Here is a 12,801-nt window from a genome sequence, read left to right as displayed (position 1 = left end):
TGTAAAGGAAATATCTGTCCATCACAATGTTGTAGAAAGCGATTTTCAAATCACAAAGGCTGCATTTTGGAGAAGGAAAAACAACCCCCAACCTGCTTGGAGCACCAAGAAAATTCCTCCCCCTCACCCCAAGATAGACGCCCCAGCGTGACAGTATTTAGAAGTGCAGGGGATTGATGGGTGAACATTCCGAGGGTGTGCTGAAATGACCACCTGGTGGTCCACGGTGGTCCACTTACACCGTGACAAGGTCAGCACTCATGGCAGGAATACAACACCGTGATCATATTTGGGCACTGATCTTCTCAATCTTATCGTCAATACAGCCAAAACATGGCAGATCGAATATCTAATCTACAATTCCTTCATAAATTGACTCAGAGAAGCAACCACTTTATGAAATCATAGGACAGCAGAGTCAGGATGCCCATTTGACGACTTTTGTAGCTTTACAACACATCAAAACGATGCTATTAGTACAGTTGTGATATCGCAACGTTATATTGGGTCACTTACGCACGACTTTACGCACGGAAACGTCTTGCTATAGCTTTCAACAACATCGAAATAAACCATTGGGAATTATTCTCCTTACTTGTTTACTTTTGAAACCAAAACACAGGTCCAGTACAGCAGAGATTCCACGGAATTCGTGACGCCCTCCCCGCGGACACCACCACACAAATGAAGCAAAAGGATAGAGGGAGAGAGTGGAGTACGGTGTTGTGTCGTGGTGATTAGTTGGGAGTTAAATTTAGAAGAGGTTCCTCTCTGCCTCCATGAACCACCAGGCCCGGACGCATGACGAGTGCGTGGAGCCTGCGTGCACTCTACCCAAGGCACGCCCACGTCAAGTTCACTAGCTATCCATCCATCCATTTTTGGGAAGTTCACTAGCTAGCTACCATTACACAGGTGGCTACTATGTGCAGAGTGCAGACAGTTTAATACAGGTTGGTTGGGGACATTTAGGATTCAATAAACAATTTTAATTAATTACTAAATACGTCGTGTGTTTTTTTTTTTTAAATTTTTACACAAACCATTATTCTGTTGAATTATTATTATTCTATCCCTCCGTGAGCCGGCACCTTACCGTGGTGGAGGGGTTTGCGTGTCCCAGTGATTCTAGGAGCTATGTTGTCTGGGGCTTTATGCCCCTGGTAGGGTCACCCATGACAAACAGGTCAGGACTCAAGAGTCGAACCGCTGCTCCTCCGCGTTGAGAGGAGCCAGCTGAGGTGGCTCGGGCATCTGGTTCGGATGCCTCCTGGACGCCTCCCTGGGGAGGTGTTCCGGGCATGTCCCATCGGCGGGAGGCCCCGGGGTCGACCCAGGACACGCTGGAGAGACTATGTCTCTCGGCTGGCCTGGGAACGCCTTGGGATCCCGCCGGCGGAGCTGGTTGAAGTGGCTGGGGAGAGGAAGGTCTGGGTTTCCCTCCTAAAGCTGCTGCCCCCGCGACCCGACCTCGGATAAGCGGTAGTAAATGGATGGATGGATGGATTATTCTGTTGAATGAATAGCAACAGGTGGATAAACAGGTTAAGTGTGCTTCCTGCCATCCAGTAGATGAGTGCTCAATTATTTAATCACACTATGGTGCCTTAGTGTCAGACAAAGAGATCCATATTATTTGTCGTCAATAATTAATTGTTAAACCAATTCCATATAATTGTATAATTTCTCACTGCACACAGTGAACTATCTGCATATAAAATAATTATGCAATTTATTGGATACATTCAATATCATTACAAAGATCGTGTGTTAAAGGAAGCAAAAATAAATAAGCATCAATGGAATTCAGTGCGTTTATTACCACAGTACTCAAAGGACACAATAATGAATATCTGTGTATGTGAAAGCAGTCCCAGCAACTTCACGGTAAATTAAAACAACTCAAAATGTCACTCTTGGAAAAGAGATTTTTAATCTCAATGAGTTTCTTACCTGGTTAAATAAAGGAATGAATGAAATGTACTGTGCACATGAGGACAATTGGACAACAGATCAAAAAGCTCCAAAGCCCATTACGTTAATAAAATAAAGACATCTAAGTCTGTGAAAAAATAGCCTCCTTAAATATCTTTGAAGGTAATATTGCTTTGGATGCAATTTAAAACATACGGAATGCTGTTTATGTGTTACTAGTTGCCACTGGTCCGTGTGATGCCTATTTGAAATTAAAACAGACATAATAACGTGTGTTATTACACGTAACATCAGTTCTATTCTGGCTTTGGTTGCAATTTGTTCTTCTGTGGCTCCAAGAAGTTTTCAATGATGGCATCAACCAGTTGGTCTAGTTCCTTCTTCAGATGCTCCACATCACTGTCAACAGAAGGGACCGTTATGTCAGAATGAGCACATTTCTCTGACTTTTAAAATTGGGGTGATTGTAATTTTTGTACCTGTTACCAGGGGCTGCACACAGCTCAGTGTAATATTTGATTTTGGGTTCCGTGCCGCTGGTTCTCATGGTGGCCACACCCCCGTTTGAGAAGGTGAACGTGATCATCTGACTGGAACGGGAGGTGGGAAGAATCTGGGGACCAGTCAATGTGGCACAGAGAGACAGTGATGAAAAAAACATTTTGAACAAAGAAGGCATTATTTTTAGGATATTCCTTTTTATTTGGTGTTGTGCCATTAAATTTGACATCGTATTGTAGAACAGCAAGCAGCTTCTTGAGTTTGTTCACATTTAGGTGATGATTTTAACTGCAGTTTTTTGGGGGGGGGTTTTCGGGTGAAAAAAAAAAAATTAACAAACGTACAGCCTTGTTATCGGGCTGGTTGCTGTCGTAGCCAGTGGTCAGGTCGCGGACTGCAGTGATGGAGAAGGGACCGCATTTGCTCGGGTAGGAGTCCTTGCCGTCGCCACCGTAGTTGCGCAGACGCTCAAACAAGCTACGGATCACATCCTGGTCATGGCAGATGAAGTAGGAGTTCTTACTGAGGTGGTAGCCATACCTGGGAGAACGAGAACGAGAGAGAGAGAGAGAGAGAGAGAACGAGAACGACAGAGAACGAGAACGAGAGAGAGACAGATAGACAGAGAGAAAGAAAAGGAGAGAGCGAGAGAGAGAGAAAGAAAAGGAGAGAGCGAGCGAGAGAGAGAGAAATACAGTTGAAAACAATTCAGTGTGTATTAAAAGTGTCATTATTGGTAATTTTTTTCCTTTTTTTTTTTTTTTTTTTTAAACTTTGTTGTCAGTTTGAACTTTTGCTTAATTCACTTCAGGCGGTAATGTGCATTGCAAAATCAACTATCAACGTTCTTCCACATTTTTACATTTTATGGAAATTTTTTTAGTCGGTCCATGTGAAGCTATTCTGGCAGCAGTGCACAGTTCTCGGCAGAGCTAATATTGAATGTGCAACTTTCTTACTCTTCATAGATGGCTGTGAGTTGCTGAGAAAGACTCTTGTGTTTATCAGCCAGGTAGGAAACCATCTCTCCTGCTATTGCAGCAGCGCTCACTCCATCTTTGTCCAACACTGAGGGACTGCACATGTACCCTGCAACACGTACACAATGAGCAATGCAATTCGATGACTGATGCTGCTTTGAGATCCAACACAATGCACAGGATAAACAAATGTGCTGGCATAGACGTATTCAGTTTGATCAAGCGCGGAAAGTCATTATGTTGGTATAAAAGACAATAGATGACCCTTTTTTTTTTCAGGGTCATGGAGAAGCTACAAACTATTGCTGTAAATGGGAATTGTATTAACACTAGTTAAATGTTGAGCACATTTAAATTGTTTTTGTTGTATATTGACTTGATTGAGTGTTAGAAAATATCAGAGGACTTCCCAATTTAAATGTCTGTCATTGATTTGCAACAACTCGCAGTTGAGTTTCCCGGCATGTCTTGTGAGAGGTTGGCAGAAATTCAACAGGCATATGTGCTAAATATCAATCACATGCAGACTTGAGGCCACAAATGAAATGAGCTTGTGACATCAGGATAATTACAATTACTGTAATTGAACTACAAAGATTTCATCAGGAGATGCCCTCTATTATATCGTTACCCTAATAGGATAATTGCCAAAGTCATTTTTAACTTACTGTTGCAATATTAAAATACGATTGCGATAAAATGTTTTTTCTTGTATCTGCATAGATTTTCAGTCATCCAGATTCTAGGTCATGGTAACCCGCAAGGGCAAATTGACTCTTGTTGCTTGTTCACTTCACTTGTTATCACTACTTTGGCATAGCAATTATGCTCTTAGGCTAATGGGATGTGTCTGTGTGCTTACCGATGGCCTCCTCAAAGGCAAACAGAACAGTCTTGCCTCGATCCAACAGCTCCCGTGCTCTATTTCCCATCCATTTGAATCCTGTCAGTGTTTCCTATTCAGAAAGTTTCGATACTTATTTTCGAGTACATGCCAAAAAGGCACTTCTGAGCTGCGTATCTGTTACCTCAAAGTGGAAGCCTTCCTTGACAGCAATGGCACGTAGAATCTTGGACGAGACGGTGCTGGCCAACATGTAGACGTGTTTCACAGCAGCGTCATCAGGGCTTTGCTCTCTCCAGCAGTGGAACATCCACCAGCCCAGTAATGCTCCCAGCTCATTGCCGCTCAACACTCGCCACTGACCACTGGCAGACAGCAAGAAGACAATATACAGTACCAGGGGAAATGTATATTACCATTGTGACATGTCTACTCTCCCACATGGTATTTCACAGAAAACAAAAAAATATAAACACCTCTCCTGCCTCTCAGCGACAGCCAGACGATCAGCATCCGGGTCATTGGCCAACACGACATTGGCCCCCTCCGTCTCCGCCAAAGAAAAAGAGAGGGTCTGCAAAACATACAAAATCACAGCACTTACACAACATGTTGGTACATGACGTGTGTGTTGTGTGCATACCAGAACTCCCTCTCCCTCCTCAGGGTTGGGGTATTTGACAGTGGGGAACTCGGGGTCCGGCTCTTTCTGTTCCACCACTGCGTACGGCGGGTGAAGGTCAAAGGCCTCGAAAGCCGACTGCACAAACGTGTGACCAACGCCGTGCACTGACGTGTGTACAATTTTCACCTCAGAACTCTTGTTTAATTCCCTGGAAGGGAAAAAAAAAAAAAAAAAAAAAAAGATGACACACCGATGACTTTGAATGTGTGTTTTAACAATGTAGTGTGGCATACCTTGCATTTTCTACAGGCATTGGTATGACACCATGTCCAAATGAAAAGTTGTTTTTTTGTTTTTTCTTTTAAGGAAGGTTTCAGACATTCAGTACTGTTTGCTGGTATGTGTTGAAAACAATGTGGACAACTTTTTGCTTTCAGTATTTAAAGGGGAAGTCCACACCATAAAGATTTCTTGACAACAATAAGTTCTATGCAGCCCCATTAGTCTGAATACGGCATTCTGGTTAATATTGCATTAGTGGAATGTGAGTTAAAGCAGCTGTTTTTATCAATCTCAGAAGGCGGCCATTTTGCCACTTGCTGTCGAGTGTAAATGACACCATTTGCTCAGGTAACAACCAATCAAAACTCAGCTTCCGAAAACAGGTGAGCTGTGATTGGTCATTCCCTGCAACTGTGATGTCATCTTCAGTTGACAGCAAGTGGCAAAATGGCCTCCCCCTGAGATGGATAAAAATGGCTGGATTTTGCTCCATAACTCATAATTCACAAATGTAATATTAATCAGAATGTCATATTTAAACTATAGGTCACATATAACATATTATTGTCAAGAAATGTTTAAGGTTGACTTCCACTTTAAAAAATAAATAAATAAAATAGCCCACTTTTTTATATTTACGTGACTACCTGTGAAGACAGTGCTTCTGAATGGCTTTGAAGTAGTTTGTGTGGATGTCCTTATAAGGGTCTTTGAGCAGGGGGCTCTTCAGGGCCCCCTCTGTATTCCAGGACTCTGACCAAGGCTCCAGATTCTCCTCTATGGCCTTGGAGATGGCTTTGTCGTGGGGGGACACAATCTGGGCACCGTTGTCCCAGTATACCTAAATCAGAAGAGACAGGTGTAAACGGAGTAAATTCTTCTTCTTATTATTATTTTTTAACCCCCCCTCAAAAAAAAAAAAAAATAATAATAATAATAAAAATAAATAAAAATACATGCAGTGTTACCTTGTAGCCGTTGTCTTGTTTTGGGTTGTGTGAGGCAGTCACCATGATACCAGCGCACAGACCGAGGTGTGAAACCGCAAAAGGCTTAAGGAGAAGAAGAAAAAAAAAAAAAAAAAACACCAGCAAGGATCAGCCTTGCCAGCCATAAACATATCCGTAGATGCAGACAAAACACTAAGTTAAGAGAGGGAACTCATTGACCAAAGTGAACCAACAGTATAGGTGAAGGGTCATCCTAAATATGTTATGTAAAGTGTAGTCAACTGGGAGAAGCGTGCTTTGGGAATGGAATTTGCTTTCGCTTGCTTTCATCCAGTAACACATACCATAAGTGAACTTGACTGTTTTGCTGTGATATAAACAATGTTAGCGGTGAAACCATCAAGTCATTTGAGCAGTTGTAAAAGGGGAGGATGAAGCAGCGTGATTTTACCACGAAGGGAGTTGGGGTGATGTCGGAGAAGAGGTGGACGAGAACCCCTCGGCTGATGAACACAGCAGCAGCCAGTTGGGCAAACTGCTTGCTGCTGCCCCCGCTGGGAGGGTGGGCTCGCGCATCGTAGCCGATCACCACTCCTCGCTCCTTCAGGTTCCCAAAACTTTCCTCCAGGTAGTGACAGAAACCCTGTCCAGTAAGAACAATGGGAAAGGCGTGGAATACAAGTGGGCAGGACTTCAAATGTTCAGTTAATTCTTGCACATTACAGAAAATACGTTTTTTTTATATGCTAATTGAGAACTAGCCAACAGAGGCATATGGTCTCATTGTACTTGTGTGTGTTTGCGTTTATCCATTAACCAACCTGTGTAGTCTGGATGATAGTGAGGTCATTCATACAAGCTATGCCGGGGCCCATGGCTGCCCTCAGACCTGCCGTACCAAACTCCATCCTGGATGAGAAACATTTCTTTAGCGTCTCGACGGCGCCGTCCTTCAGCAGCTTCTCCACCGCAGAAACAGTCTTTGGATTCTGAAAATAACTATCATTAGCGAACATATACCGTGCATATTAATTTAATCAGATTAATCGTTTATTCAAATAATCGTTCATTGTAGGCTTGCAGCTCTAGTTGCGAACGGACTCAATTATGTTTCGTCGGCGTCCGTTTTCCAATGTGACCTGATGATAGTGACATCCCTTTGTCAATTGGAGGCAATGAATGAATGAATGACTGTGTTTGTGTTAGTTAGCCACGTGCTTGCATACACGTCACATGTATTACACGCTGTGTAAAAAATCTTGTGAACATTCCTATCCTGTGTCTGTCTGTAGGAGGACAGCTCGGTGTGCTTTTCAAGAATGGCAGTGATGAAAGAAAAATGCAAAACACAATGCTCTGTTTTGAATACTTAATACACCATCAGTGATAACGAGGTGTGCTACTTTTTGTTCCCAAGAAGATTATTTTTTGTTTATAACACAAATGGTCATCCAAATTCCTTAGGATCGTCGGTGAGTTTCAAAACAGCCCCTGGACTGACTGCGGTCAAGCCAGCCGCCACTCGAAAAGACGAAGTCAAGCCAGCCGCCCCAACGATTGTTAATACTGTGCATTACGGTAACATGCCGCCGTGCCCCTGCGCTGGCCACCTTCAAAATAAAAGCTGCTCAACACCTGGTTTAGGGTTTAAAATAAAGAATCATAAAAAAATAACGGTTTGTTATTCCAGAACCAGACCAGTTCTAAGGGACACTACACCACCCCAGGTATCCAGCCAAAGTACTTTCAACAAAATCTGATGTTGCATTTCAAAATAAAACTCATTTGAACATTGCAATCTCGACTATAATCCCTGATTTCAAAAAATCATTAAAAATTCATGGTTTGTTATCCCAGGACCAGACCAGTTCTAAGGGACACGACACCATCCCAGGTATCCAGCCAAAGTACTTTGAACAAAATCTGATGTTGCATTTCAAAATAAAACTCATTTGAACATTGCAATCTCGACTATAATCCCTGATTTCAAAAAATCATTAAAAATTCATGGTTTGTTATCCCAGGACCAGACCAGTTCTAGGGGACACTACACCACCCCAGGTATCCAACCAAAGTACTTTGAACAAAATCTGATGTTGCATTTCAAAATAAAACTCATTTGAAAAGTTACATCTCGACTATAATCCCTGATTTCAAAAAATCATTAAAAATTCATGGTTTGTTATCCCAGGACCAGACCAGTTCTAAGGGACAAGACACCATCCCAGGTATCCAGCCAAAGTACTTTGAACAAAATCTGATGTTGCATTTCAAAATAAAACTCATTTGAACATTGCAATCTCGACTATTATTGTTGATTTCAAAAAATCATTAAAAATTCATGGTTTGTTATCCCAGGACCAGACCAGTTCTAAGGGACACGACACCATCCCAGGTATCCAGCCAAAGTACTTTGAACAAAATCTGATGTTGCATTTCAAAATAAAACTCATTTGAAAATTGCAATCTCGACTATAATCCCTGATTTCAAAAAATCATTAAAAATTCATGGTTTGTTATCCCAGGACCAGACCAGTTCTAAGGGACACTACACCACCCCAGGTATCCAACCAAAGTACTTTGAACAAAATCTGATGTTGCATTTCAAAATAAAACTCATTTGAACATTGCAATCTCGACTATTATTGTTGAATTAAAAAAAACATTAAAAATTCATGGTTTGTTATCCCAGGACCAGACCAGTTCTAAGGGACACGACACCATCCCAGGTATCCAGCCAAAGTACTTTGAACAAAATCTGATGTTGCATTTCAAAATAAAACTCATTTGAAAATTGCAATCTCGACTATAATCCCTGATTTCAAAAAATCATTAAAAATTCATGGTTTGTTATCCCAGGACCAGACCAGTTCTAGGGGACACTACAGCACCCCAGGTATCCCGCCAAAGTACTTTGAACAAAATCTGATGTTGCATTTCAAAATAAAACTCATTTGAAAATTGCAATCTCGACTATAATCCCTGATTTCAAAAAATCATTAAAAATTCATGGTTTGTTATCCCAGGACCAGACCAGTTCTAGGGGACACTACACCACCCCAGGTATCCAACCAAAGTACTTTGAACAAAATCTGATGTTGCATTTCAAAATAAAACTCATTTGAAAATTGCAATCTCGACTATAATCCCTGATTTCAAAAAATCTTTAAAAATTCATGGTTTGTTATCCCAGGACCAGACCAGTTCTAAGGGACACTAAACCACCCCAGGTATCCAACCAAAGTACTTTGAACAAAATCTGATGTTGCATTTCAAAATAAAACTCATTTGAACATTGCAATCTCGACTATTATTGTTGATTTAAAAAAATCTTTAAAAATTCATGGTTTGTTATCCCAGGACCAGACCAGTTCTAAGGGACACTACACCACCCCAGGTATCCAACCAAAGTACTTTGAACAAAATCTGATGTTGCATTTCAAAATAAAACTCATTTGAACATTGCAATCTCGACTATTATTGTTGATTTAAAAAAATCATTAGAAATTCATGGTTTGTTATCCCAGGACCAGACCAGTTCTAAGGGACACGACACCATCCCAGGTATCCAGCCAAAGTACTTTGAACAAAATCTGATGTTGCATTTCAAAATAAAACTCATTTGAAAATTGCAATCTCGACTATAATCCCTGATTTCAAAAAATCATTAAAAATTCATGGTTTGTTATCCCAAAACCAGACCAGTTCTAAGGTACACTACACCACCCCAGGTATCCAGCCAAAGTACTTTGAACAAAATCTGATGTTGCATTTCAAAATAAAACTCATTTGAACATTGCAATCTCGACTATAATCCCTGATTTCAAAAAATCATTAAAAATTCATGGTTTGTTATCCCAGGACCAGACCAGTTCTAGGGGACACTACACCACCCCAGGTATCCAGCCAAACTACTTTGAACAAAATCTGATGTTGCATTTCAAAATAAAACTTATTTGAAAAGTTACATCTAGACTATTATTGTTGATTTCAAAAAATCATTAAAAATTCATGGTTTGTTATCCCAGGACCAGACCAGTTCTAAGGGACACGACACCATCCCAGGTATCCAGCCAAAGTACTTTGAACAAAATCTGATGTTGCATTTCAAAATAAAACTCATTTGAACATTGCAATCTCGACTTAATAGTCGCAATGAGTACTTTGGTTGGATACCTGGGGTGGTGTAGTGTCCCCTAGAACTGGTCTGGTCCTGGGATAACAAACCATGAATTTTTAATGATTTTTTGAAATCAGGGATTATAGTCGAGATTGCAATGTTCAAATGAGTTTTATTTTGAAATGCAACATCAGATTTTGTTCAAAGTACTTTGGCTGGATACCTGGGGTGGTGTAGTGTCCCTTAGAACTGGTCTGGTCTTGGGATAACAAACCATGAATTTTTAATGATTTTTTGAAATCAGGGATTATAGTCGAGATTGCAATTTTCAAATGAGTTTTATTTTGAAATGCAACATCAGATTTTGTTCAAAGTACTTTGGTTGGATACCTGGGGTGGTGTAGTGTCCCCTAGAACTGGTCTGGTCCTGGGATAACAAACCATGAATTTTTAATGATTTTTTGAAATCAGGGATTATAGTCGAGATTTCAATTTTCAAATGAGTTTTATTTTGAAATGCAACATCAGATTTTGTTCAAAGTAGTTTGGTTGGATACCTGGGGTGGTGTACTGTCCCTCAGAACTGGTCTGGTCCTGGGATAACAAACCATGAATTTTTAATGATTTTTTGAAATCAGGGATTATAGTCGAGATTGCAATGTTCAAATGAGTTTTATTTTGAAATGCAACATCAGATTTTGTTCAAAGTACTTTGGCTGGATACCTGGGATGGTGTCGTGTCCCTTAGAACTGGTCTGTTCCTGGGATAACAAACCATGAATTTTTAATGATTTTTTGAAATCAGGGATTATAGTCGAGATTGCAATGTTCAAATGAGTTTTATTTTGAAATGCAACATCAGATTTTGTTCAAAGTACTTTGGCTGGATACCTGGGATGGTGTCGTGTCCCTTAGAACTGGTCTGGTCCTGGGATAACAAACCATGAATTTGTAATGATTTTTTGAAATCAACAATAATAGTCGAGATTTAAATTTTCAAATGGGTTTTATTTTGAAATGCAACATCAGATTTTGTTCAAAGTAGTTTGGCTGGATACCTGGGATGGTGTCGTGTCCCTTAGAACTGGTCTGGTCCTGGGATAACAAACCATGAATTTTTAATGATTTTTTGAAATCAACAATAATAGTCGAGATTGCAATGTTCAAATGAGTTTTATTTTGAAATGCAACATCAGATTTTGTTCAAAGTACTTTGGTTGGATACCTGGGGTGGTGTAGTGTCCCTTAGAACTGGTCTGGTCCTGGGATAACAAACCATGAATTTTTAATGATTTTTTTAAATCAGGGATTATAGTCGAGATTGCAATTTTCAAATGAGTTTTATTTTGAAATGCAACATCAGATTTTGTTCAAAGTACTTTGGCGGGATACCTGGGGTGCTGTAGTGTCCCTCAGAACTAGTCTGGTACTGGGATAACAAACCATGAATTTTTAATGATTTTTTGAAATCAGGGATTATAGTCGAGATGTAACTTTTCAAATGAGTTTTATTTTGAAATGCAACATCAGATTTTGTTCAAAGTACTTTGGCGGGATACCTGGGGTGCTGTAGTGTCCCCTAGAACTGTTTTGGTACTGGGATAACAAACCATGAATTTTTAATGATTTTTTGAAATCAGGGATTATAGTCGAGATTGCAATTTTCAAATGAGTTTTATTTTGAAATCCAACATCAAATTTTGTTCAAAGTACTTTGGTTGGATACCTGGGGTGGAGTAGTGTCCCTTAGAACTGGTCTGGTTCTGGAATAACAAACCGTTGTTTTTTTATGATTCTTTATTTTAAACCATAAACCAGGTGTTGCTCAGCTTTTATTTTGAAGGTGGCCAACGCAGGGGCACGTCGGCACGTTACCGTAATGCACAGTATTAACAATCGTTGGGGCGGCTGGCTTGACTTCGTCTTTTCGAGTGGCGGCTGGCCTGACCGCAGTCTGGACTGGACACCCAGTCCCATTAAGACAAAAAGTCAGTAGTGTATGATTCGCCAACATTAAAGGACTTGCTAAAAGAGGAGATAAGAAACGTCCTCTCTTCATGACATTCAAAGTTCACTTTCTTACGACGTGGGATATTTCATGACAAAATAGTTGCATCTCAATACTGTGTCGAATAACAACTTTACATTTGGAATGTCGGAAAATATCAGATAGTTCCTCTGGTTGCTAGCAGGCTAACACGGGCTAGCTGTCATCTTTCTTACCTTGTCGTATTGTAGCCATTGTCTGACAGCCTTGTCCAGTTTAGTGTCCCCGGTTTTGGAGAAGCCGTTTTCCATGTTGCTGCTTTGGCAGACGACGGAGGAAGTCTCTAGCGAAGCGAAGGGTTTGCGAGACGATCCTCCTTCTCCGACGCGCATACGCTAATGTGGGCTGGTTTGAGTGTGCTGCGTTCAAGTTCTATGGGAAATCCCAAAATTTCCTGTGTTTTGATCGGTGAGGAAACGCGGTCAATTTACTGTTTTCTTTCTTCTATTCCTTTTTTTTTTTAAATATACCAACACATTGTTATATCATGTACGTATATATCATTTGGAGGTCTTAA

At 40.6% G+C, this 12,801-nt stretch overlaps 2 protein-coding genes across 4 annotated transcripts in view; both read right to left on the bottom strand.

Moving 5' to 3' along the window:
• The window catches only part of tbc1d1 (TBC1 (tre-2/USP6, BUB2, cdc16) domain family, member 1), a 37,235-nt gene extending 36,443 nt beyond the window's left edge, over positions 1-792 (bottom strand). Inside the window, exon 1 of one of the 3 annotated variants that reach the window (XM_077524787.1) lies at positions 596-792. The gene's annotated coding sequence lies outside the window, so the exon portion shown is untranslated. The remainder of the gene's footprint in view (positions 1-595) is intronic. The other 2 variants (XM_077524789.1, XM_077524790.1) reach the window with 2 other exon arrangements.
• A 1,008-nt stretch (positions 793-1,800) lies between these two features.
• Positions 1,801-12,657, bottom strand: pgm2 (phosphoglucomutase 2). The gene is made up of 13 exons (XM_077525383.1): positions 12,461-12,657; positions 6,939-7,106; positions 6,569-6,760; positions 6,136-6,219; positions 5,815-6,008; positions 4,904-5,093; positions 4,737-4,834; positions 4,445-4,625; positions 4,279-4,372; positions 3,396-3,525; positions 2,781-2,976; positions 2,415-2,548; positions 1,801-2,334 (listed from the first exon to the last, which is right to left on the bottom strand). The coding sequence occupies exons 1-13, from the start codon at positions 12,614-12,616 to the stop codon at positions 2,232-2,234; spliced, it is 1,920 nt and encodes a 639-aa protein (XP_077381509.1). The 5' UTR covers positions 12,617-12,657; the 3' UTR covers positions 1,801-2,231.
• Positions 12,658-12,801: the final 144 nt, after the last annotated feature.

The sequence above is a fragment of the Festucalex cinctus genome, chromosome 6 (assembly GCF_051991245.1).
Source record: "Festucalex cinctus isolate MCC-2025b chromosome 6, RoL_Fcin_1.0, whole genome shotgun sequence".
In the NCBI taxonomy this organism is placed as follows: domain Eukaryota; kingdom Metazoa; phylum Chordata; class Actinopteri; order Syngnathiformes; family Syngnathidae; genus Festucalex; species Festucalex cinctus.
Note: the sequence above shows the minus strand (reverse complement) of the source record. Positions and strands in the feature narration are given on the sequence as shown.

Coding starts and splice junctions, on each gene's coding strand:
- pgm2 (XM_077525383.1), bottom strand. CDS start 12,616: ATGCGCGTCGGAGAAGGAGGATCGTCTCGCAAACCCTTCGCTTCGCTA. Junction 6,761..6,938: donor CTATCATCCAGACTACACAG/GTTGGTTAATGG, acceptor CTTACTGGACAG/GGTTTCTGTCACTACCTGGA. Junction 4,835..4,903: donor AGGAGGGAGAGGGAGTTCTG/GTATGCACACAA, acceptor TATGTTTTGCAG/ACCCTCTCTTTTTCTTTGGC.